Genomic DNA, 24,395 nt, shown 5'->3' with positions numbered 1-24,395 from the left:
TTCTCAATCAAGGATGGGCCATACTGTTTGTGATGTCAATTGTTTTATTCACAGACCCTTTTTTTTTTTTGTTTAGTTTTCTGTATCTTCATGCATCAGGGCATGAGTAAATGTTTAAGGTTAAGGAAGCAGAAAGTTTTTTTAAGTTCTAGAAAAAATTAAAATTGAAAAAAATAAATTTGAAAAAGTAGATTTATGACATGAAAGAAACTATGACTTTATCAAGTGTTATTAAGATAAGCTTAGCCTTATCATGGCAGTTTATTGTTCTCTTATTAGTAACTCCTACTCTCAGCAATGCTGATTCAATTAGGTTATGACTGATCTCTTTTGTGAGCATAATTTAATTTCACTTCCACCCAGGAAGTGTGTTTCCTCTAGTAAATGAAGGAGTTTTAGAATATAGGTATAAGATCATTGTTAACTGGAGGGGTAGAAGGAAAGCAGAGGAGTAGATAAGTTATAGAAGGAAAGCAGAGGAGTAAGTAAGTTATATGATTTGAGAATCCTTGTCTAGGAGACTATTGGATTGAAGGCCATGAAGAAAGAAAGAAAAATATAATTGGCCGTTAAATATTTCTAGAGACCTGTTTTGCTGGGCATAGAGAAGTAAGCCCATGATGTTTTTTATTTTTAGTACCTAATTTTTCTTTAATCTTTATTGAAATCCTATTGTTCTTAATTGAAAGTCCTTCATTATTTTTATCTAATACTGAAATATAAAAATTAAATTCAGAATAATCAAAATGTTAAAAATAGTTGAGATGTCAAACCTGAAATATTCTCATTCAAAAATAAAAGCCAAAAATAAATAAGGAGGCTCTTCAGCCATTATCATTTAGTCCTCAGGGTAATTGGTGAAAAGTAATCAAGTAAAAGTCGTGTTAATAATAGTAGCTTTCATTAATATGTCCTGGGCACTATACTCAGTCCTTAATATGCATTTCCTTAGTAATTCACGTAAACCCAGATTTGACATGCACTTTTATTATTTTCATTGTTTCATAACAAAATTGATAGACAGTGAGGAATCCAGGTATATCTGACCACCACCCCCGCCCCCCAGAGCTAGAGAGGATAACAGCTTCTGGTTTCTGAGTACAGAGTCAGCTAATATATTGTATGCTTTGTTGCTTTGCAAAATTCAATATAATAATAACGGCCAGAATGGAAATCTGTCCAGCCTCTTTTCCTTTTTTCTATTCTCATGTCTTTCAGAACTTTCAACAAGTTTATATAGCTTTTCATGCTTACCTTGATGTTTAGTGGTAGCTAGTTCCTTTTAGTTGGCTAAATAAAAAGCCCTTAAAACCTAGGTTCGAAATCTAAACTCTTTATGAGCCAGTTGGTTTAACTCATTTTGTGGTCAGAGCCTCTGTGCATGTTTGATTGATTACAAGTGGAACTAGTCATAGCTCAAGAGAATTGTCACATATTTATGACACCACTAGTGTTCACTGTAGTATGGTAACTGTTTTTAGAATTATGTCATGATCTGAAAAGACTGTAATTGTTGTGTCAACCTGAGGAAACTTACCTGTTTTTGTGGGCTTTCTGTAATAGTGTTTACCTGTCATTTATGGCTTTCAAATCTAATACTGTGCGAGAGCCTGGTCGAGGCAATTATAGAAGATAGAAAGTTTTCCTTTGAAAGTTAAAATGTAGGAAAGTTGTTAAATGTTAGTCAAGAATAAGTAATACAGTAAAAACCATAAAGAAATAAAACAGAAGAGAGGCAAAAACTAGAAAAAAAAAAGTCATTTAAAGGGCTAAAGCAGACATGCTTAGAAGGTACTTATGATTAGACATACTTTTGAAAATCTAATTTTCTACTTTCTAGAGCTTATTTTTCTAATTGCCTTAGGTTTTAAGATGTACATGTATATTGTTTTCTTCCTCTTCTCCCCTCTTTTGTTTCTGTTATAGATGGGTATGTTTGTCATCTGTGCCTAGAAGAAATTCTTCTAGCATGGCCATTAGGATATAATGTTTGAGCTCACCTGATTTGGAGGGGGTAGTTGAAACTACCACTTCCTTTGTAACTGCAAGACCATTTAGTTTTCAGATATTATCTTTAATGTTAGCAAAGTATGTGTTTTATATAGTGTTTTCTGTATAAAAAACTATAATTTCTGTTCACTAAGTTGAATCTATATGGAATAGCCTATGAAATAAACCTTACATTACCAACTAGTTGGATGTAGTAGTGAAAATCATTCATGGGTATTTCACTCTAGTTTAATGTATAAATCTCTTGGATTTGCAGCATGGAGTGGGGAAGAAATCCTAATTATAGTTCTCTTTTCCCATTTTAATTTCTCCTTTTTTTTTTTTTTTTTTGCTGTTTTTTCTCAACTGTCAGTGGAATTATTGTCTCCCTGTCTCCATATTTAGGTAGTGTCAGTGGCTGAGTATCACCGCAGGATCGATGCTCTAAATACTGAAGAACTGCGCACACTCTGCAGACGCCTCCAGGTGCCCCCTTCAGTAGTTTCAACCCCTCTGGAGACTGAATACTCCCTGTTTTTAGTGTTCTTTGTCATGGCAAATCTCATTTGAAGAATTTGCTTTGACTGCAGCACTAAAATTAAGTTCCTTTTTGTATTAAAGGTTATAGTATTGCCTTGAAGAGCTATGGATTATCTTTTCTGTCATCTTTTCATTTGAAAAATATCCTGAAGAATGTTCTGTCACTTCAGAATTATTTTCAGTATCATGTGTTTCTTTCAGTGACGAGGAGTTTTCATTCATTTAACATTGGAAGAATGGTGTTGGTTTTGAGACTGAATCTTTTCTAAACAAAACCTGAAAGATATAGTACTATAGGAAAACTAAAAAAAAATTAATAGCAAGGCTTAAATATTTTCTGTAAGGCTATTTCATTTGTATCAACGTCACATCAAATATCTCAATTTGATAAACTGTTCTTGAGGCATTCTTGGTTGGTATTAGAAGTACATTGGAATAGTACAGTTTAGACACAGAACTGGATAAATTATTTAAAATTCTGTGAAATAATCTTTGTGATTTTTTTAGATACAAGAAAGCAATGTAATTGAAAACTCATTTTTCAGTTTTGTCTATTATACTATGTTTCTTTCTTCTTAATAAGATATGCTTTCATGGCTTTGCTAGACCTACTGAATTTTTTTCTTTTAATACTTCTAATGCTGCCTTGGGTTTCTTTTTCTTTTTCTTTTTACCTTTCACATCATCAAAATAAAGGGGAAACATGATGATATGAAAGAATGAGTATTTAACTTCTTGTCAAAAAACAATACAGTTATAAAACATGTATTGGTTGCAAATATATGCTGCTCAGGTTTGTTAAGAAACCTGTTAAAGGAACAAAATAATTTAGCAAAAATTTCATTCCCGTATAGAATCACAGTTGCCGAGCATTGCTGCATTTTAGTTATCTGCTCCAATAGAATTCTGCATATTTTCCAATTTAAAAGTTTCATAAATAATAGTTATGTTTCATTTCTTTTATTTTCTAATGTTGTTTTACATATTAAAATAAAATTAATATTAAAAAGTAAACACCAGTAGAATATATCGTGCGATAGTAAGCTTTATTTTTAGTTAACATTTTTTTCATTTTAAGAATACCAGTGAAATCATTTCCACCAAGCAAAAGCATATATTCTTTGTAATGCAACACAATGATCTAATTTTAAAAATAAATATATGAACAAATTAACAGTAAAATTTATTGTTTGGTCCAACTAGATGAAAAAAATTAAATGTTTAGAAAGTTAAAAAAATGAAAGCATTTTTAAAAAGTGGTAACATTTTTCAGTGAAACAAATAAATACATGCACACCTCACAGAAAATGAAGTTATATTTTTTATTCTGCTATTCTTTACATTAAAATTTTGGCATCCAGGAAGTTTTGTTAATTATTTTTGACAAATTTTGTGTTTAGCATGAAAAAATTCTATTTTAAATAGCACACGTACACACACACATACAGACACAAAGCAAGACAGCTGGCTGACTTTTGGCCTTCAAGGGCTTAATTAAAGATGCATGCAACTATCTTCTTTACACAGAAATATGGGGATTTATCATTCCTACCAGTCCTTCCTCATGTAGTAGATGAGAAAACGTCTGTTTATATTGTTATAAAATCTTTTTCTACATTGGCTACATCATAGATATTAGATATAGGGCATCTTTTGCCCTATAAAATCTTAAGGTTAAAGATTTAGACACATTTTCTGCAATATAAAGCTTTATTTATCTGAAAAGTCTGACAATTTTGAAAGCATGTTGCAAGTTTACATTAATACACTACCTCTATTTACTTTTTTAGATTACTACAAGGGAAGACATAAATTCAAAGCAGGTTGCTCCAGTGAAAGCAGACCTGGAGTCTGAATCTTTTCGACCAAACCTAAGTGATCCCAGTGAACTTTTACTGCCAGATCAAATTGAAAAGGTATGACATGCTCACATAGGTGCATTTCTGAGTGTGAGTGTGTACCCATGAGAGTAAAACAGCCTCTTTTTAGTTATTTCTGAAGCAACAGCATTAATGCTGTTACTGTCCCACTCCAGTGAAAAGAAAGAGTAAGCAAAACATAGCAGCTAGTGTTAATTAAGATGTTAGGAGATTTAGGTAAGCAGACACTAATAGCCAATATTTGTTTTATTGTTGTGTGCTTGTTACTTGCTTTATGTGGATTATTTCATGTAGTTGTTACAACAGCTGTAGAAATTGGATGCTCTTATTATGCACATTTTTTATTAAGTTAAAAAATTGGGAGCATAGAGCGATTAACTTGTTCGAGGTCACACAGGGAGAAGTATTAAAGCTTGATTCCTAACTTGGATAGTCTGTCTCCCTAGCCCATTATTTGAGAGATATTTTAATAATCAAGCTAATAGTCTATCAAGTATTTTTGTTAATTCAATATGGAAGGCAAAAGCAGTAAGTAATCTATGTTTCTTATCTCTGTTCTAATCTGTGTCTGGTTCAGGATGATTCTTTATTTTCCTAATAGACAATTAATATTTTATGCTGAGAAATGTGTAATACTTTTCAATCATCTTAGTATCTTTGAGAATAATAATTTCTACTGTTAATTTATTTTTATAGCCTACATTATATAAGCACCATTAAATTCCAGCTGGCAATAGTATTCTACATAATGAACAGCAAGCTATCAAGTAAATACTATCACTTTGTTTTTTAAAGCTTACCAAGCATCTTCCACCAAGAACAATTGGCTATCCATGGACTCTTGTTTATGGTACTGGAAAACATGGCACAAGCTTGAAAACTCTTTATCGAACAATGACAGGTTTAGACACCCCAGTGCTGATGGTGATTAAAGACAGTGATGGACAGGTATGAAACACTAAATGCATAAATTGCTTATCCTTTAAGAGCAGTAACAGTAACTTTTAGCATATTTCTTTAATAAACATTACTTTATTAGTACATTTTATTATTTAACTGATAATTACTGGGTTCTTTAAATATGCAAGGCAATGTTGAGTGTTATAGAGGATAGATATGAGCATGATGATTAAGAATTACTGCCTTCAAAGGGATTATAGAGTGGTAGAAAAGAAATACCAACATCTCTAATACTGGGAAAAATGGTAGGTTTCTTAGAACCTAGAAAAAGTGAGGAAATAAGAATGAGGTTCATGGGAAAGGTAGAAATTGGCAGAATCTTGAATAATGGGTAAAGTTTTGATTAAAAATAATTGTTTGAAGGTGATAGCCAGAACAAAAGCACAAATAAGAGTAATATTGGTTTGTTCCTCAAACAGCAAGTTCAAGTCAGTTGTAATTAGAAACTAATGAGAAGGTAAAATAGCAATATTAGAACAAAACACTAGTATTACTAACACCTTTAGTGTTTTATGTGTCAGGAACTTGACTAATCACTTATGCATTATGTTATTTAATCATGAAAGCCCTATGAGATTGATACTGTTATCATCTTTATGTTAAAGAATGAGTCAACTATGACATAAGCTCATCAACTTGCCCAAGGTTACATACCCAAGAAAAAGTATTTGCACCAACGAAAATGAATGAACTGCTGCTACATGCCATGGCGTAGATGAATGTCACAAACATAATATTGAATTAGAAATCAAACACCAGGCCGGGCGCGGTGGCTCAAGCCAGAAATCAAACACCAGGCCGGGCGCGGTGGCTCAAGCCTGTAATCCCAGCACTTTGGGAGGCCGAGACGGGCGGATCACGAGGTCAGGAGATCGAGACCATCCTGGCTAACACGGTGAAACCCCCTCTCTACTAAAAAAAAATACAAAAAACTAGCTGGGCGTGGTGGCGGGTGCCTGTAGTCCCAGCTACTCGGGAGGCTGAGGCAGGAGAATGGCGTGAACCCGGGAGGTGGAGCTTGCAGTGAGCTGAGATCCGGCCACTGCACTCTAGCCTGGGCGACAGAGCGAGACTCCGTCTCAAAAAAAAAGAAATCAAACACCAAAGAGTGACTTTCTTATGATTTCATTTATAGAAAGTTTTATCAGGGGGCCAGATGAATCTATAGTGGTGTTAGGCTAATAACTCCTTCAGGTAGGTGAGCCTATTGATGAGAAGAAGCACAAAGAGAGCTTCTAGAACTAGTGGTGTTCTGTTTCTTGGTCTGAATGAACATTGCATGGGACTTTGCTTTGTGATAATTCTAAACTGAGCTATGCATTTATGTTTTGTGTACTTTTCTATAATATATATATATAAAATAACCTTTCAATAAGGAAATATTTTCAAATTTAAGACTATAAAGATAGAATGTCACGATAGACAGTGACTGTACGGATTATCTGTCAGACTCTCTGCACTCCCATTTCTGATGTGGAAACTTCAACCCATAACACTGAAATTACTTGGTCAATCTCTTACTCGTCAATTTTTTCACTAGGGTACTGTGTGTCTTGTATAAGATCATGCACAGGGTTAAAGGACAAAATAATTCACACATAACACCTGCCCTCATGGAATTTACTGTATAATGATAAAGAAAAAAATAGCATATTTTAAAAGTGATAGAATGTTTCCCTATACTGAAGGACTTATTTTATTAAGCACCACAATCCCGTAGCATCATGTTATCCTTTCATACATACGTTGTACATATAAATCCTCCTGAAATGTGTTAACTACTTTTTAAGATTGTGTATTTAATTACTTTAAATAAAATCCCAAAATTTAAAAACTAGGAAAAAATCTGTTTTTCCATTGAAAAACCAATATGCTTTATATTTGACAGTAATGTAAATTATATAACAGCTAGCCATTTTTCCCTTTTTAAGTATGATTAGATAAAACTATACCAGATTTCTGTTTTTTTGCATTTTATTTAAACATATATGATGAAATAATGCTTACTGAAATAAATATGTTAGTCATGTCATTGAACATGCCTTTTTTATCCTTAGGTTTTTGGTGCATTAGCATCTGAGCCATTTAAAGTGAGTGATGGCTTTTATGGTACTGGAGAGACCTTTGTTTTTACATTCTGTCCAGAGTTTGAGGTAAGGACCACTATTTCAATTTGTTTATAAAGAGATGGCATAACATACTGCTCAAAGCAATTTATAGATTCAGTGCTATTCCCATTAAAGTACCATTGATATTCTTCACAGAATTAGGAAAAACTATTTTAAAGTTCATATGGAACCCAAAAACAGCCCAAATAGCCAAGAAAGGCCAGGCGCGGTGGCTCAAGCCTGTAATCCCAGCACTTTGGGAGGCCGAGACGGGCGGATCACGAGGTCAGGAGATCGAGACCATCCTGGCTAACACGGTGAAACCCCATCTCTACTAAAAACTACAAAAAAAAAAAAAATTAGCCGGGCGAGGTGGCGGCGCCTGTAGTCCCAGCTACCCGGGAGGCTGAGACAGGAGAATGGCGTGAACCCGGGAGGCGGAGCTTGCAGTGAGCTGAGATCCAGCCACAGCACTCCAGCCTGGGTGACAGAGTGAGACTCCGTCTCAAAAAAAAAAAAAAAAAAAAATAGCCAAGAAACTGCTAAGCATAAATAACAAAAAATGCTAAGCATAAATAACAAAGCTGGAGGCATCACGTTACCCGACTTCAAAGTGTGCTACAAGGCTACAGTGACCAAAAGAGCATGGTACTGGTATAAGAACAGACACATAGACCGATAGAACAGAATAGAGAACTCAGAAATAAGACCACACACTTGTAACCATCTGATCTTCAACAAAACTGACAAAAATAAGCAATGGGGAAAGGATTCCCTATTTAATAAATGGTGCTGGGAGAACTGGCTAGCTATGTGCAGAAAGTTGAAACTGGACCCCTTCCTTAACCCGTGTACGAACATTAACTCAAGATGGGTTAAAGACTTAAATGTAAAACCCAAAATTATAAAAACCCTAGAAGAAAATCTAGGCAATACCATTCAGGACATAGATACGGGCAAAGATCATGACAACAATGCCAAAAGCAGTTGCAACGCAAGCAAAAATTGACAAATGAGATCTAATTAAAGAGCTTCTGCACAGCAAAAGAAACTATCATCAGAGTGAACAGACAGCCTAGAGAATGGGAGAAAATTTTTGCACTCTATCCGTGTGACAAAGGTCTAATATCCAGAATCTACAAGAAACTTAAGTGAATTTGCAAGAAAAAAACACCATTGAAAAGTGGGCAAAGACACTTTTCAAAAGAAGACATACATGCAGCCAACAAACCTATGAAATAAAGCTCAACATCACTGATCATTAGAGAAATGCACATCGAAACCACAATGAGGTACCATCTCACACCAGTCAGAATGGCTATTACAAAGTCAACAACACGCTGGCAAGGTTGCAGAGAAAAAGGGAATGTTTTGTTTTGTTGTTGTTGTTTTTGAGATGGAGCCTTGCTGTGTCGCCCAGGCTGGAGTGCAATGGCATGATCTCAGCTCACTGCAACCTTTGTCTTCCAGGTTCAAGCAATTCTCCTGCCTCAGCCTCCCAAGTAGCTGGGATTACAGGTGTACACCACCATGCCCAGCTAATTTTTGTATTTTTAGTAGAGACGGGGTTTTGCCATATTGGCCAGGCTGGTCTCAAACTCCTGACCTCAGGTGATCCACATGCCTCGGCCTCCCAGAGTACTGGGATTATGGGTGTGAGCCACCATGCCCAACCGAAGGAGGAATGTTTTTACACTGTTGGTAGTACTGTAAATTAGTTCAACTATTGTGGAAGATAGTGTGGCAATTCCTCAAAGACGTAGAGGCAGAAATATCACTTGACCCAGCAATCCCATTACTGAATATATACCCAAAGGAATATAAGTACTCCTAATATAAAAATACATGCACACAAATATTCATTGTAGCACTATTCACAATAGCAAAGACATGGAATCAACCTAAATGCCCATCAATGATAGACTGGATAAAGAAAATGTGGTACATATACACCATGGAATACACCATATACACCATGCAAATTAATGCAGGAACAGAAAACTAAACACCACATGTTCTCACAGGAAAGAGCTGAATGATGAGAACACATGGACACATTTCGGGGGAACAACACAGACTTTGTGTCTATTGCAGGGTAAGGGTGCAGGGAGGGAGAGAAGAGCATCAGGAATAATAGTTAATGGATGCTGGGCTTAATACCCAGTTGATGGGATGATCTGTGCAGCAAACCACTGTGGCACACGTTTACCTATGTAACAAAGCTGCGCATCCTGCACATGTACCCCTGAACTTAAGTTGAAGGAAAAAAAAGAAAGATGGCATAAATGAAAAAAAAATTCACTTTCGAGTCATGCACAGTTGCATTTGACCCCTATCTTTGCCTTTTACTCCCTGGTAGCTTAACTTTTCTTTGACCATTTTGAACTTCAACTTTCCTGTAGATAGAATGAGGAATCATAAAATATGACATGGTCATTTAATAATTAAATAAGGATCATTTATATATAATACTTGGGATGGCATCAGACACAAATTATGAACTTAGTAAAGAATATACATTATCATTACTATTCTGTTTATAAATTGTCATTGTGGGCCGGGCGCGGTGGCTCAAGCCTGTAATCCCAGCACTTTGGGAGGCCGAGACGGGCTGATATCGAGGTCAGGAGATCAAGACCATCCTGGCTAACACAGTGAAACCCCGTCTCTACTAAAATATACAAAAAAAAACTAGCCGGGCGAGGTGGCGGGTGCCTGTACTCCCAGCTACTCGGGAGGCTGAGGCAGGAGAATGGCGTAAACCCAGGAGGCGGAGCTTGCAGTGAGCTGAGATCTGGCCACTGCACTCCAGCCTGGGCGACAGAGCGAGACTCCGTCTCCAAAAAAAAATAAATAAATAAAAATAAATTGTCATTGTGAAATTTCCAGAAACATTTAATGACTAAGCTTAATGATGTAAGTCATGAAAGCATAAAAAATAAATTATTTGGATTTAAATAAAAAGTTATTAACTGGTTTCTTTTTCTTTACCTGTGTGGCTTTACTGTGCCTTGACTAACATAGATGGAAATCTAAAATGTAAAGGTATAAATGAATTTTAGTGAATGTGTGACTATTCTTAAAACGTTGAGTGCAATATTAGTATCTCGGGCACATTGGAGTGTGGCACGTAAAACCTTCATTTTAATCTCAAGAAAAGGAATCAACACCATTGGTTTTAAAAATAAATGAACAAAATAGGAACGATTTGGTTACACAATAAAAATTCTTTTAGCAAATTTGTACTTAACTAGGTCACCAGAATAACCAATGCTTTTGATTCCTTCCATAAAATATGTCAACTGATAGCAACAACTAATTGAAAGCTTGTAGTTATTATAGATTTTCAAAGCATCAGTAGTGCCTATTCTCACACTTTTTATGTTACTGCTACCTGATAAGTGTAATAATGTAGTCAATTAAATGTTACATAACTATGAAAAACAAGTGTTAAAGTTTTATTGAAAACTGTAGTGAACACATTTGAAAAACTCCCCTGCGAGGTGGGGACCAATAGCCGAGGGGGGGAGAGGGGGCGGCTGTTGGTCCCCACCTCGCGGGGTGTGCCTCACCCCCTTGCGAGGTGGCTCCCAGTAGCCGAGGGGGGGAGATAAAGGTAAGTTGCTAGAAATTGCTGCTATGTTAGGTTTAGGTAAAACCCCATAAACAGTTAGAAAAAGATATTTAAGAGTATTAATGTCTAGTTTGCTTTTGAATTTCTCAAATGATTTTAAGTTCTCACTGTTTAAAGAAATTGAAACTGGAAATCATAAGTACCCATTACGGGCATGGTTTATTTAAGAACTGTGATCATTAAATATATATCCAAAGAAAAGGCCTTAGCCCTATGTTAAAATATTATCAAATTAACATACATTTATGTTTAATGGTAAAAGTTAATGGCATTTGTGTCTGATTACTTCTTTCTTCAGTTTTTTTCTACTTACCATCCAACTCTTGGTGTCTATAAGTCAGGAGAAAGAAGTGCGTGTGAAAAGTTAACAAAATTTGAGAAATTGGAATTGAAAGTTAAGTGATAGAGTGTGTGCTTTCAAATTTAGTCATATAAACACTGAAACCCAAACCACCAGAACTGTCTGTGCCAAGCTTTTTGTGGTGTTCTTATTCCTATACTGTCAATCTTGGCTTTGTTAACTCTTTTGAGTTTTGGAGAACTAACTCTGTATAATAACCATTTCATCTATATATTTAAAGCTTTTTTTAAATTTTTATAGGTCTTTAAGTGGACAGGAGATAATATGTTTTTTATCAAAGGAGACATGGATTCACTAGCTTTCGGTGGTGGAGGGTAAGTCTCTTGGACATTTCATTATGAGATTTTTGAAGAACTTTAAAATGCATTTGGATTAGTTATAAATTCAGTTATCTTTAGAAAGTTTTGACATTAGAATTCAAATTTGTATATTATGAAAAAGAAAGTATATTTGCAAGAAGGCGCTCAAGTGTAGTTATTGAAACTATTGGTAGAATATTTGTTTCTTCATTTTAAAATACTGTTCAGTTTATTCACTGTTTATTAAGACCCATCTTTTTCTTTAGAGCATAGTGGCTCTTTGATAATATAAAGGGAAATATCTCAGTACTTTTGAACTTCTCTAATTTTTAAATAACTGTGATGGAATATTATTGTATTTCTTGCAATGCATAGAAGAAGTCCAATTGTTTTCATGTTATTCTGCTCTGGAGACCATTTGGAATGATATTTTAGACAATAATAGAAATGGGTATTTCTGCAGAAAATTGTAGGGACCCCTCAAGTTTTCAGGGGTTTTTTGCTTGCTTGTTTTTAACAATTATGAATCAGACAATAATATGATTATTTTGGCATTGCAAGTGCTGTGAGGAACTTTGTTTTTCATTTGGTATCCCAGCCTCCTTTAATCTTGACAGTGTTGGGAGGTAGGCTGCTCTGGTCCCACCTAGCCTGGGCTTAGCAAGCATCAACTCCTTCCTTTGGTATTTCTGTCTTTCGTTATTAGACATGGATATGCTAAATAATTTTCAGACTTGTATAAGTGTTACAATATTTGTATCCCACAGTTGAGGATATATAATGATAATTTATTCAGACCACCAAAGAATATTCATCATCCCGGGTTATTCTATTATTAACAAATTTTCTTACAACTTCTCTATAAGTAGGTGTTTGGAGGATATAATTAGGGCGATGAAAAAGTGATCATGGTTATTGTAGACTTCTCTGTTAGTTTTAGCTGTTGAACTCAGCGTATATTTACATGGTCCAATTATACCTTTTGAGGGGGTATCATTCAGCCCTCCCCAAAACAGTAGTCTTACATGTGATTCTGTTAGCTCTCCAAGAGGTCCACTCAAGCTAGTGGCTTATAATTTCAAGATTTTATGGGTGCTTTAAGTCTTCAAAAATGACATACACAATGCCATTAGATGTCTGCTGGAACTAGATTTTATTGTGCAACCTGATTTCACCAAGCTAAAGTAATCATTGGGTTATTTGATAATAAATTAATATGTTTTCAGTGTTGGAAAGAGAGTACAGCTTCAGAAAGCAGAAACTACAGGGAGTTGACATTCCAGAATTCCAAAGGGAAGGCACCCCAAAAGAAAAATAATGATGTAGTGGACTTAATGTAGGCTTAGGAGTCCAATAGACCTGATTCAGATTCTCACTTCAACTTTTGCTATATGTGGTATCTTGAGCAAACTCCCTAACGAATCTAAACTTTCCTTAGCTATAAATTGGAGATTAAATCAGTTTTACAGGGAGATTATAAGGAATTCACAAGGATATGATTTTTGTGCAAATCCTAGTATAGTATCTAGCATATAGTAAGCACTCACTAACTGATAGCCACCTAAACTGATAGCCACCTTTACTTACTTTCTTTCATCCAACATGATCTGTTCCCTTCTGATACCAGGAAGAATTCTGCCTGCAGTATCTTTGGCTGCATGAGCTATAAGACATTAATTAAAGATTTAGAACACTGCTTTTATTCCTTCCACTTCCTTAGCCATTCTCTTTTCAGGAAGTCATATGAATCATCTTTGAAAGCATTGCTCATATAAAAACACACTTTCTGGCTTTCCAGGTGTTTCACCTGGGACAGATCTGTCTTAAATACATTTACTTAAATATTTGGATATCACATACCCTTTGGAAATGCTGATGAAATGCAGAGACATCCATTGTCCTAAAATGAATATACAAATTAAATTTTATATGATATTAAGAAATTGACAAAAATATTAAAAGCTTCTATTCAGGGCTTCAGAAAGTTCAGGTTACCTTGGAAAAAACTATTCATACTTGGTAATAAAACTTATTGCAGCATCAGTGACATTCATGAATCTTGAAGGTCAATTTTGAGGTACTTCTTAGATGTCATCTGAGATTACAACTAAATGTCTAATCTTTTATTAACCTTTCATATTTAGCAAAATAAGGTTTTTGTGAGGAAGTCTGACCCTTTCATATTCTCCTTTCTAATAGGTTGGCTGTGATAGTCTATTCACACTTTAAAAGGCTCATGGATTCAGATATCTCTTTAAAAAGCATGTTGTTGCCAGTAGTGTTAGAGCCTCTAGAAGTCTATTGTCATAAGACCATAAACTTTTTAATTCAAATGCAGTTTCTAATTTATCTTTGTGTTTTCCAACGCCAATGTCTGAAACATGATAAATGCACATTTAAAGTTGAACAAATTAGTCAAATATGAATTTCAATTTGATCCTTAACAAGTGATGGCTTCCTTATGGGGCAGGGGGCATTTTCAGGACCATCTAGTTTTTGCAGTGCTTCCGTATCACAGACTCTGGATTGTTATGATTTTCAGGGTGATCTTGCATCTTAGCAAAGTCCCATTTTTATTTACAGAAGAGGTTCATAAGAACCTCATCACTGGTTATCCCATTACAGTTTTTTGTACTGGCAACTCTCTTCTTGAATGACACAGGATGATCTCTTCGCCTGATTGTTGTGAATTACTATACTGATCTGTCTTTTCTGTTTTGTTGTGAAGTACCAACTCTTTTTTTTTTTTTTTTTTTTTTTGAGAGGGAGTTTCACTCTTGTCGCCCAAGCTGAAGTGCAATGGCACAATCTTGGCTCACTCTAACCTCTGCCTCCCAAGTTCAAGTGATTCTCCTGCCTCAGCCTCCCAAGCAGCTGGAATTACAGGCACTCACCACCATGCCCAGCTAATTTTTGTATTTTTAATAGAGGCAGGGTTTCGCCATGTTGGCCAGGCTGGTCGCAAACTACTGACCTCAGGTGATCCACCTGCCTCAGCCTCCCACACTGCTGGGATTACAGGCATGAGGCACTGCACTTGGCCCCAACTCTTCAAGGAATCATTCTACATGGTCACTGTAGCCACCCTTCTCTACTTAGAAACACATCTCTATACTTAAATTTATATATGTAATTAATACACATTATATATTTGATGCTTTTATTACAGAGTATAAATAAATAGTTCCTTTCTTTCGTTCTAAGATAGTGTTAAAAATAGGTCAGTTCCAGGCCAGGCACAGTGGCTCATGCCTGTAATCCCAGCGCTTTGGGAGGCTAAGGCAGGCGCATCACAAGGTCAGGAGATGGAGACCATCCTGGCTAACACAGTGAAACCCTGTCTCTACTAAAAAATAGAAAAAATTAGCTGAGCGTGGTGGTGGGCACCTGTAGTCCCAGCTACTCAGGAGGCTGAGGCAGGAAAATGGCATGAACCCAGGAGGCGGAGCTTGCAGTGAGCAGAGATCGCACCACTGCACTCCAGCCTGGGCAACAGAGCGAGACTCCGTCTCAAAAGAAAAAAAAAAATTGGTGAGTTCCTGTCCCACACAAGTCAGTTAACTCTGTGATGCCATGTGACTCCTGATGGCAAGCCTGAAGGTCAGAGGGTATTATAGCCATCCAAATTATAGAGTTGTGTAAGTCTTTACAGATTACCTAATATGCTTTTCTTTTTTTGTGTTTTTATGTAATTGACAAACTCTACCCCAGAGAGGTTAACTGACTTAACTAAGTTTGACATAAGTTGTGGCCACCGAGTTGACAGACAAGTCTTAATCCCAGACCAGTTTTTTTTCTTTCACTGAAATATAACTGCCCATAATTTTTTAAAAACCCTCTTCCTCCTAAACTCTGGCTCCAGTCTGCTGACCTGATATCCTAGTTTAGATTTAGAGAATCCCAAGGGAAAACTCTCTGGCTATTATGTTAATTATTAGTCTTTGCTCCCTCTCCTCTTCTCTTAGGTAGGGAAACATTTTCTAGAGAGTAGAAAAAAGTCCTCTCATAACCTGGTTTTTTCCCCTCTAGGTTATGTATTAGATAATTAGATAAATTGGACCTTATAATCTATCTATTAAGTTCCTATTATACCTAGATTATATCTTGGTTCTTCTGCGTGAATCTCAGCATCACATATTTGTCCATTTAAAGTCCTTTCAAACTGAGCTCTTTTGCAAACAGCTTCCTATGCAGGAAACCAGAGTTATTTACTAGGTCCTTAACATGAATCCCCAAATTTTATTTTAGATGATACTGAGTTTTTGTGCCTTTGAGAAAGTTGTGTTAAATATGTTAAAACCATACAAAAAAGATAAACACACACATACACACACAAAAAAAATACTAAAAAAAAATGCCCAAAGAAAAATTCATAATACCAGGCAAAAAATCACAGAGTAGTACCTGTCTCAAAAGCTAATCCTACATAAAGTTGATTTTAGAGGACACTGTTCCTTGGTCTGTATCATAAATAATTTTTTTTTCTTTTTTTTGGACGGAGTTTCACTCTTGTCGCCCAGGCTGGAGTGCAGTGGTGCAATCTTGGCTCACCGCAACCTTTGCCTCCTGAGTTCAAGTGCTTCTCCTGCCTCAGCCTCCTGAGTAGCTGGGATTACAGGCATGTGCCACCGCACCTGGCTAATTTTTTTGTAATTTTTAGTAGAGACAGGATTTCTCCATGTTGGTCAGGCTGGTCTTGAACTCCCAACCTCAGATGATCCATTGGACTAGGCCTCCCAAAGTGCTGAGATTACAGGCGTGAGCCACCGCTCCTGGCCCATAAATAATTTTTTAATGGAATAGGAGTAAAACAAAATTGTGTCAGTGTGGAAAGGAGTAGGGAAGCATTTGAGAAAATTAGTAATTTTAGGGTTGTTAGGTATTCAAAGTCTCATTTAAATTGTTTTACAACTTAGGGCATAAATATTAACAGATTATTATTTATGTATTGCAGAGGAGAATTTGCCCTTTGGCTTGATGGAGATCTCTACCATGGAAGAAGCCATTCTTGTAAAACGTTTGGGAATCGTACACTTTCTAAGAAGGAAGATTTCTTTATCCAAGACATTGAAATCTGGGCTTTTGAATAAATACAATGCTCTCTGTCTTAGCAGGAGAATGGCCCAAACCTGACATGGACAAGCATTGTTTGGAAAGTTCAAGAAGCAATACAGTGTAACATGTCACTTGTGCTTTAAAATTAGTCTGTATCACCATTTATTACAGGTATAATTTTGGAGTTTATTTTTCAAATCATGTTCTTTTCCCAGAGTTCTCTAGGTTAACACTATGGACTGCATCCATGTACTAGTATAACAGCTTGGGTTTGTTAGAATTTGGGCAGCATTTTGATTATAATGACAACTTCATTTTCACATGTTATCTCAGTTCCCTAATAGGATGGTGCTCTTTAGTTGAACCTGTATTGATTTATTTATTTTTTAACTATATTGATTCTTTTACTGGAGCAGTCTAATTGGGGCATTGAGAAAGTGAAGACTAGATACTTCTGTATCTGTGAAGTTGGCATAGGTAACATTTGGACATGTTCATCTTATTCTTATGAAGGAAAAATCACATGCCAAAATACTACATACTTCATAGACCACTGAGTTCTAGTTTTTATTCACACTACAACATTCTCTGTAATGATGTTGCAGGTAGTTTCAATTTCCTTTTAAGAAAAATGAAATTTGAGGAGAATTTTGGTTGTAATAGATGAAAATACACATGATCTGCAGGTTTGGGCATATGCTTTCACCATTAAATTATCTTATAAAGTTACAAATCACAAAGGAGAATGAGAACTTAATGATTCTATTGGATTTAATATATTAAGCAAGAAAACATACTATTTACATATGTGTAGCTTAGTAAGGCATTATCATAAGTACAAAAACTATGAAACAGATGCATATTTCCTCAACATACTGTGTCAGGTATATACTGTTTTATAATTTGGTTGTTTTAGCCTTGTTGCACACCAACTCCCAAAATATAGGTTACTCTTGTTCAAATGGAAAAAAAAAAGTGTGATTTTCTTTGAGTGGTATATGTTATTAATTACCATTAGCATTTACTCTTATAAAGGGCAGTGATTATAGTAGACAATATTGTAACTCAGTAGACTTGTTGAATATGCAAACTTACTGTCAAGTGACCTCAAAAAAAAATGAAAAGATAGAATACACTAGTAGTTCTTATCCTCTTTTGTAGGAAACCAATAATAGCCATTGTGGCAATAATTCATCAGTTAATTTTAAAGCTTCATGTTATGCAAAAAAGAATCCTGCTGTTATACATGTGACAGTGACTTTGTGCTGAAATTTCAGCTATTCCCGATAAACGTTGTATATCTTGTAAATTAATGTTTAAAGGTAGTTTTGTTCTTATAGAAAGTGTTGATTGCCGGGTTGCTTATAGCACTTTAAGTTATTCTAAAAATGAAATTATAAGCCAAATATTGGCTTAAGTAGATTTAGTTGTATAGCGCTTAGATATTTAGTTCTTTTGAAAGTTTAGATAATTATTTAAAGAAAGCATAATGCTAATGGAAAAGAAAATCTGATGTTCTATTATAATATGCTATTGCTGAATATGAATAGAAATGCAGGGCATCATTTCCTCGTCTCATTATAAGTTAGGAACAATATATAGAATATATAGGGAATTGTAAATAAATATATCAGTTTTTTTCCCTTTGGTCTTCCACAGCAGTATTATTGTCTTTGTGGAGTTGACTAATCATAATAAAAACATCCTGTAATGGATTTCAACTAAAATAAGGTCATAGTGGCATATACCAAATAAAATCAAATACAGAAATACAAATGAGTTTGGATTTATTGAATACTCATTTTCTTACCAAGTCTTTGTCTGATTAAGCCTACTACTATCATTTTTTTTTTTTTTTAATGCTTCTAATAGCTTACATTGTGGTGGTCATGGTGTTAGGAGTAATAGTGATGGGAGGATGCATTCAATTAGAGGGAGCATTACATTTTTTAAAATGGAGATGGGAGAAGGCACTTGACACATGCGAAAGTGCAAGTTATTTGATATTTTTAAAGTACATTGTTTTCATTTTGAGTGGAGAATGCGTAACAAGCTAAACCCCTTGTCATAAATAGTTTTGTGTGTGCAGTGCCAAGAAATTTTGATATTTTGTATCCCATAGGTTCAGTTAACATTTGAGAGGAGGAATGACATGATCAGGTGTATACTTTAGGAAAATATCTGTGAAAAGTAGATGAGCAGAGGGAAAAACTAGAGACAAAGGGAAAGCGAGCCTTTTATAAAGTCCAGAAAAAAATGATTAGGCCCGAATAAGAATAGTGGTAATGGTAATAAGGAAGCATAGATTTGGAAAGGATTTATGAATTAGGATGAACAGGAGTTGATTATTGATTGAATGTCAGAAAAAAGGATAGCTCTCAGGATTTTGGTTTAGGAGTTTAGATGTATTATTTATCAAGATGGGCAAGGAACATAGAGGAAAAACAAACAGCAGGTGGCAAAATGAAGTTAGTCATGGACTTTATTAGAGTATGATGTGAGATACAGGAGGATAAACTTTGGGGGTACATTTTATATATTCTGAAAGGTGAACTTTAAAAGTCAACAAAAAACAAACTTTCACTTTTTATATGCAAACAAATATGAAATGTATGTATTACCATTTGTAATACCATTGAAAATACCAGCTATATAACAAAGTGAAGACCCAAATAGGAAGGATATACCATTTTCATTAATGGCAGACAATATTGATTAAGAGATAGCAGTTCCCTTAAATTACATTGACAGTGAAAATCTCACCCAGGCTTATTTTTTTGGAAATTAAACTGATTGTAGAGTTTATATGAAAATGTAAAATCAAAGAATAGCTAAGGCATCATGGAGGAATTGAGTATCTGGTCTTCAGTACCAGATAATCATGATTTATTAGAAAGCTGAGTAAGAAAGACAATGTATTGGTCAAAAGTTAGAAAGAAACTGATTTCTAAAAAAGGTGATACTACTGACTGCTCAGTAAAAAAGACAGTCTATTCAATAAAAGATGGTGGATTAATTGGATATCTGTATGGAACAAAAAGTCTTGACTCATCTCACACCACAAACAATTACAGATTGAAAAATAATTGTGAAAAGTAAAACAATAAAGACATTAGATTATATAGGATAATATTTTCATGACATTAGGGTAAGCATATATTTCTTTAATGAGACACAAAAAGCACTAAATATAAAGGAAAAAAAAAATAAAGTATGCTACATTAAAACTTTAAGCACTTCATCAAAAGACATTATTAAAAGTAAGAAGGTGCCCAGGAAGAGTGAAAGCTGTTGTTTTCTCCAACTTTTATTTTTGGTTTGGAGGTACATGTGAAGGTTTGGTACATAGGTAGACGTGTCACAGGAGTTTGTTATACATACTATTTCATCACCCAGGTATTAAGCTTAGTACCCAACAGTTATCTTTTCTGTTACTCACCATCCTCCCACACCCCCACTCCAGTAGACCCTTGTGTCTGTTGTTTCCTTCCATGTGTTCAGAAGTCCTCATCACTTGACTTCACTTATAAGTGAGAACATGTAGTATTTGGTTTTCTGTTCCTGCATTAGTATGCTAAGGGTAATAGCCTCCAGGTTCATCTCTGTTCCTGCAAAAGAGATGATCTCGTTCTTTTTTATGGCTTCATAGTATTCCTTGGTATGTATGTACCACATCTTCTTTATCCAGTCTGTCATTGATGAACATTTAGGTTGATTCCATGTCTTCGCTATTGTGGATAGTGCTGCAGTGAACATTCATATGCATGCGTCCTTATGGTAGAAAGATTTATATTTCTCTGGGTATATGCCCAGTAATGGCATTGCTAGGTTGAATAGTAGTTCTGCTTTTAGGTCTTTGAAGAATCACCCCAGCTTCTTTACACCACACACGAAGAGCAGCTCAAGATGGATTAAAGACTTAAACGTAAAACCCAAAACTGTGAAAGCTGTTTTAAAAGGGAATGCAGAGTGGAACAACTTTGGAAAATGTTGCTGGCAGTATCCAGTAAAGCTAAGTATACACATGACTTTGACCAGAAAATTTAATTCCTTAATATGTACTGAACAGTAATATGTATGTGTTTACCAGGAGATGTGCTGGAATGTGTACAGAACTATTTGCTTGCTCTCATCACTTCCCATCCTCTCTCCTCCTGTACCCCCATACACCCTACATATTAATTTACTGCATCTCATTGTTACACTTTACCTATAAAGTTGTGTATGCATTTCCTAAGAATAGGGATATCCTCCTAAATAGCCAAAGTACAATGATCAGATTCAGGAAATTTAACATTAATACAATAATATGGTCTAATATGCAATTCATTTCAAATTTCTCCAATGACCCTAATATCCTTTCAAGCATTATTTTTCCTGGTTCATGATCCAGTCAAAGATCCTGCATTGCATTCAATTGTTCTGCCTTTTTTTTTTAGTCTCCTTTAACCTGGAAGAGTTCATTATTCATTGTTTTATGACAGTTGTATGTTTGAAAAATTTCAGGATCATAGAATGTGCTTTGATGTAGATTTGTCTCAATTTTTCCTTATGCTTAAATTTTGGTTATGCATTTTTTATAGGAAAACCACAGAAGTGTTTTGTCCTCTGCATCAAATCAGGGTGCACATAATGTACGTTTATCCCTTTATTGGTAATATTAGCTTTGATTATTTGATTAGATAGTGTCTACCATGTTCCTCCCCTGCTATCAGTTTTCCTTGTGTAGTAAGTAATATGTAGAGGGATGCGTATTTTTAAACTTTTTCATTCCCAACATGTTAGTTGCCATTGCCATTTACTACAGGGAAGAGCTTTCCTTTCTCCATCACTTATGAATATGTATTATCAGTATGAACTAATGAATTCTCTTTTTTCTAATTCAAAAGGTTACACAACCAATTTCTATCCTAGACTTAACCAGTTGGAACCCCATCAGTCTTACTTCTATGAGTTTTTCAATTTTCTTGAGCATTTGCTTACTCCTCATGTAACAAAGTGTTTTAGATTGATCTGTACTTTCTGTAACCCAGTCCTAGAATCAGCCATTTCTGAAAGGAACCGTATTTCCCTTGCAGGAGAATCTTATTTAGAAATCAGGGGCACTTGTTGCTACTAGGGTGGTATCACTTTAGGGCCTTTCAGGAGACAACTTATAAGCGTGAATTCACACCAATACCACTCCTTGCAATCTCACGTTACAGAGTTCTTGCTTGTCTTCTCTCATTCCATGTTTGTCTCTTCCCCCACAGTAAGGACATCAGTATATTTACTTGTTTGCTTAATTTTATGATGCAGACCTTAGAACTTCAGAATTGTCAAACCCATGCCCTCACACCAAAATTCAGTACACTTTGATATTTCTTAGTTCTTTTATGTCTTTAGACTGAAAGTATTAAATCAAAAAGTATTGTAATCAAAAGTTGGATACATTTCTTTTTTCTTCCTGTGTGGTTATTTTAATAAGATAAAATAGAATTCAATTTATTTGCTTTGTTTGTGTCCAATTTTAGTTTTTCTCCTGCTCTTATTTAATTTTACTTTATTGCATGTATAATATTTAAGTTCCCAAAAGTCAAAACCCTATAAAGAGGTACACTCTGAGTCTTGCTCTGTTGCCCAGGCTGGAATGCAGTGGTGCTATCTTGGCTCACTGCAAGCTCCCCCTCCCAGGTTCACACCATTCTCCCGCTGGGAATACAGGCGCCCACCACCACACCCAAATAATTTTGTTTTTGTATTTTTAGTAGAGACGGGGTTTCACTGTGTTAGCCAGGATGGTCTTGATCTCTTGACCTCGTGATCCACCCGCCTCAGCCTCCCAAAGTGCTGGGATTAGAGGCGTGAGTCACCGTACCTGGCCATCTATTTCACTTCTTAAAAGATATTCCTTTTCTTTTATAGCAGCATCTATTATATGCATATGCCATACTTGATTTGACCATTTCCTATATGTTTTAGGTTGTTTACAGTATTTTAAGTTAGAAACAAGGCACAACACATTATGCATATGTATTTTCATATTGCTTGAGTTGTATCTTCCATGGAAATTTTAGGAGTGGGATTTATTGGTCAAAAAGTAAATGCAATGTAATTTTGTTAGATACTGCCTGCCCCACAAATCTGGTCACACAGTATTATTAGATAATCCTTATGGGAATGATAGCTGGTGGATGGATCGCAGTACTCTCAAAACCTCTAGGCTAAGAGGTTGGGTCATAGAGCACATTTTTAAATTAAGTAACAAAAATTGCGTACTTCTTATACTAAAAGTATATCATAGGTACTGCGAATGAAATTAGAATATTCTAGGAATCCTGTGGGGCATCTACATTAAGAGCCACTTCAGTATGGACTCCATGGTCTCCTGCTCCTCTTACATGCCCTGAACAGTGATGTAATAGAGAAGTTCCCATTGACATAAAATTCTAGTTTACACAGAATTGTTTCTATATCATGTGAGAAACAGCACAGGTTTTTCTCTACTTTTTATCAGTTAGTAGCGAATAGAAAAAGAAGGAAGTAGAGCTTGGGAAGGGAAAGGAAAAAGCAGAAGGCAAACCAAGAATAGATGCAGCATCTTGCAACACTGTGGGAAGCAAAAAAGCCCACGCTCAGAACTTCCCTCCTTGTAGTGTAAGTGGGCAGAGTGATGAGGTGAACTTACACAACTTTAAGTTATGAGATAGAAGGGGTAAACACAGAAACCCTCCAAATATCTGACTGAAAGTTTGGAAAAGGAAAATCCTCAAGATTGGGAAATTAGTTATATATTGCCTGTTATTGGGAATTTAGAATTATCAATGGTAAAATATAGGATTTCACATATTATTTGGTGACGATAAAAATATGAGGACTTTCATTACCTTGTTTTTGCCACCTGAGTTCTTTTATTTTTTGTTTTAACTTTTTGTCAAAATATCCTAAGTTTTTCAACTATGGATATTCCTATCATGGAGTTTTTAGGATAATAATATTTTGGTTGAGGAGATATTTTTGGATCCCAATTCATGAAACGTTAAGATGACAGATGGCCTTAAAAATAAATAAAATATTTATCAGAAGAATAATACACAATAAAGAAAAAAGGCTACAAACCACAAACTAATATCACTAGACACCTCTTACGATGACGTCTGTCTCACAAGGTGCTTGTGAAGATGTGCCTATCACACAGCAGGCCTTTTTATCTAAGGAAAGCAGCTTTCTGATTTTACAGTCAGGCCTTATTCAGAAGAGTGTTAGTTAACGTCTTAGAAGCTGTCTGAGAAGAGGCCTTTTACTTTATCCTTACACTCAAACAAATTGAACTTTGAATAATCTATGTCAGTGCCTGCATAAATTGTTATTATTTAGAATTGAATATGAGGAGACTCTTGAAACCTTCATCTATTAACAAATATTCTACTGATACTATAATCTAAGTTGCACTCTATAATTTTATTGTATTTCAAACAGAAGAAAGTGTATATGGAATGTAACCGGTAAGTACTATAAAAACAAGAACAGAAAATACGAGAAAACATCTTTTATTCTTGTGCTATTTGTCTTTAACATTTGGCATAGGTT

At 35.3% G+C, this 24,395-nt stretch overlaps 1 protein-coding gene across 5 annotated transcripts in view; it reads left to right on the top strand.

Moving 5' to 3' along the window:
- Positions 1-18,602, top strand: part of OXR1 (oxidation resistance 1) — a 316,857-nt gene extending 298,255 nt beyond the window's left edge. For 3 of the 5 annotated variants that reach the window (XM_011930965.1, XM_011930969.1, XM_011930977.1), the window contains 6 exons: positions 2,395-2,475; positions 4,320-4,445; positions 5,205-5,357; positions 7,427-7,522; positions 11,713-11,786; positions 16,726-18,602. In XM_011930965.1, the coding sequence (XP_011786355.1) occupies positions 2,395-2,475; positions 4,320-4,445; positions 5,205-5,357; positions 7,427-7,522; positions 11,713-11,786; positions 16,726-16,861 (666 nt within the window). In that variant the 3' untranslated portion in view covers positions 16,862-18,602. The remainder of the gene's footprint in view (positions 1-2,394; positions 2,476-4,319; positions 4,446-5,204; positions 5,358-7,426; positions 7,523-11,712; positions 11,787-16,725) is intronic. The other 2 variants (XM_011930972.1, XM_011930985.1) reach the window with 1 other exon arrangement.
- Positions 18,603-24,395: the final 5,793 nt, after the last annotated feature.

The sequence above is a fragment of the Colobus angolensis genome, unplaced genomic scaffold (assembly GCF_000951035.1).
Source record: "Colobus angolensis palliatus isolate OR3802 unplaced genomic scaffold, Cang.pa_1.0 Scaffold121, whole genome shotgun sequence".
Classification (NCBI taxonomy): Eukaryota; Metazoa; Chordata; class Mammalia; order Primates; family Cercopithecidae; genus Colobus; species Colobus angolensis.
This window is presented reverse-complemented; position numbering and strand designations above follow the sequence as displayed.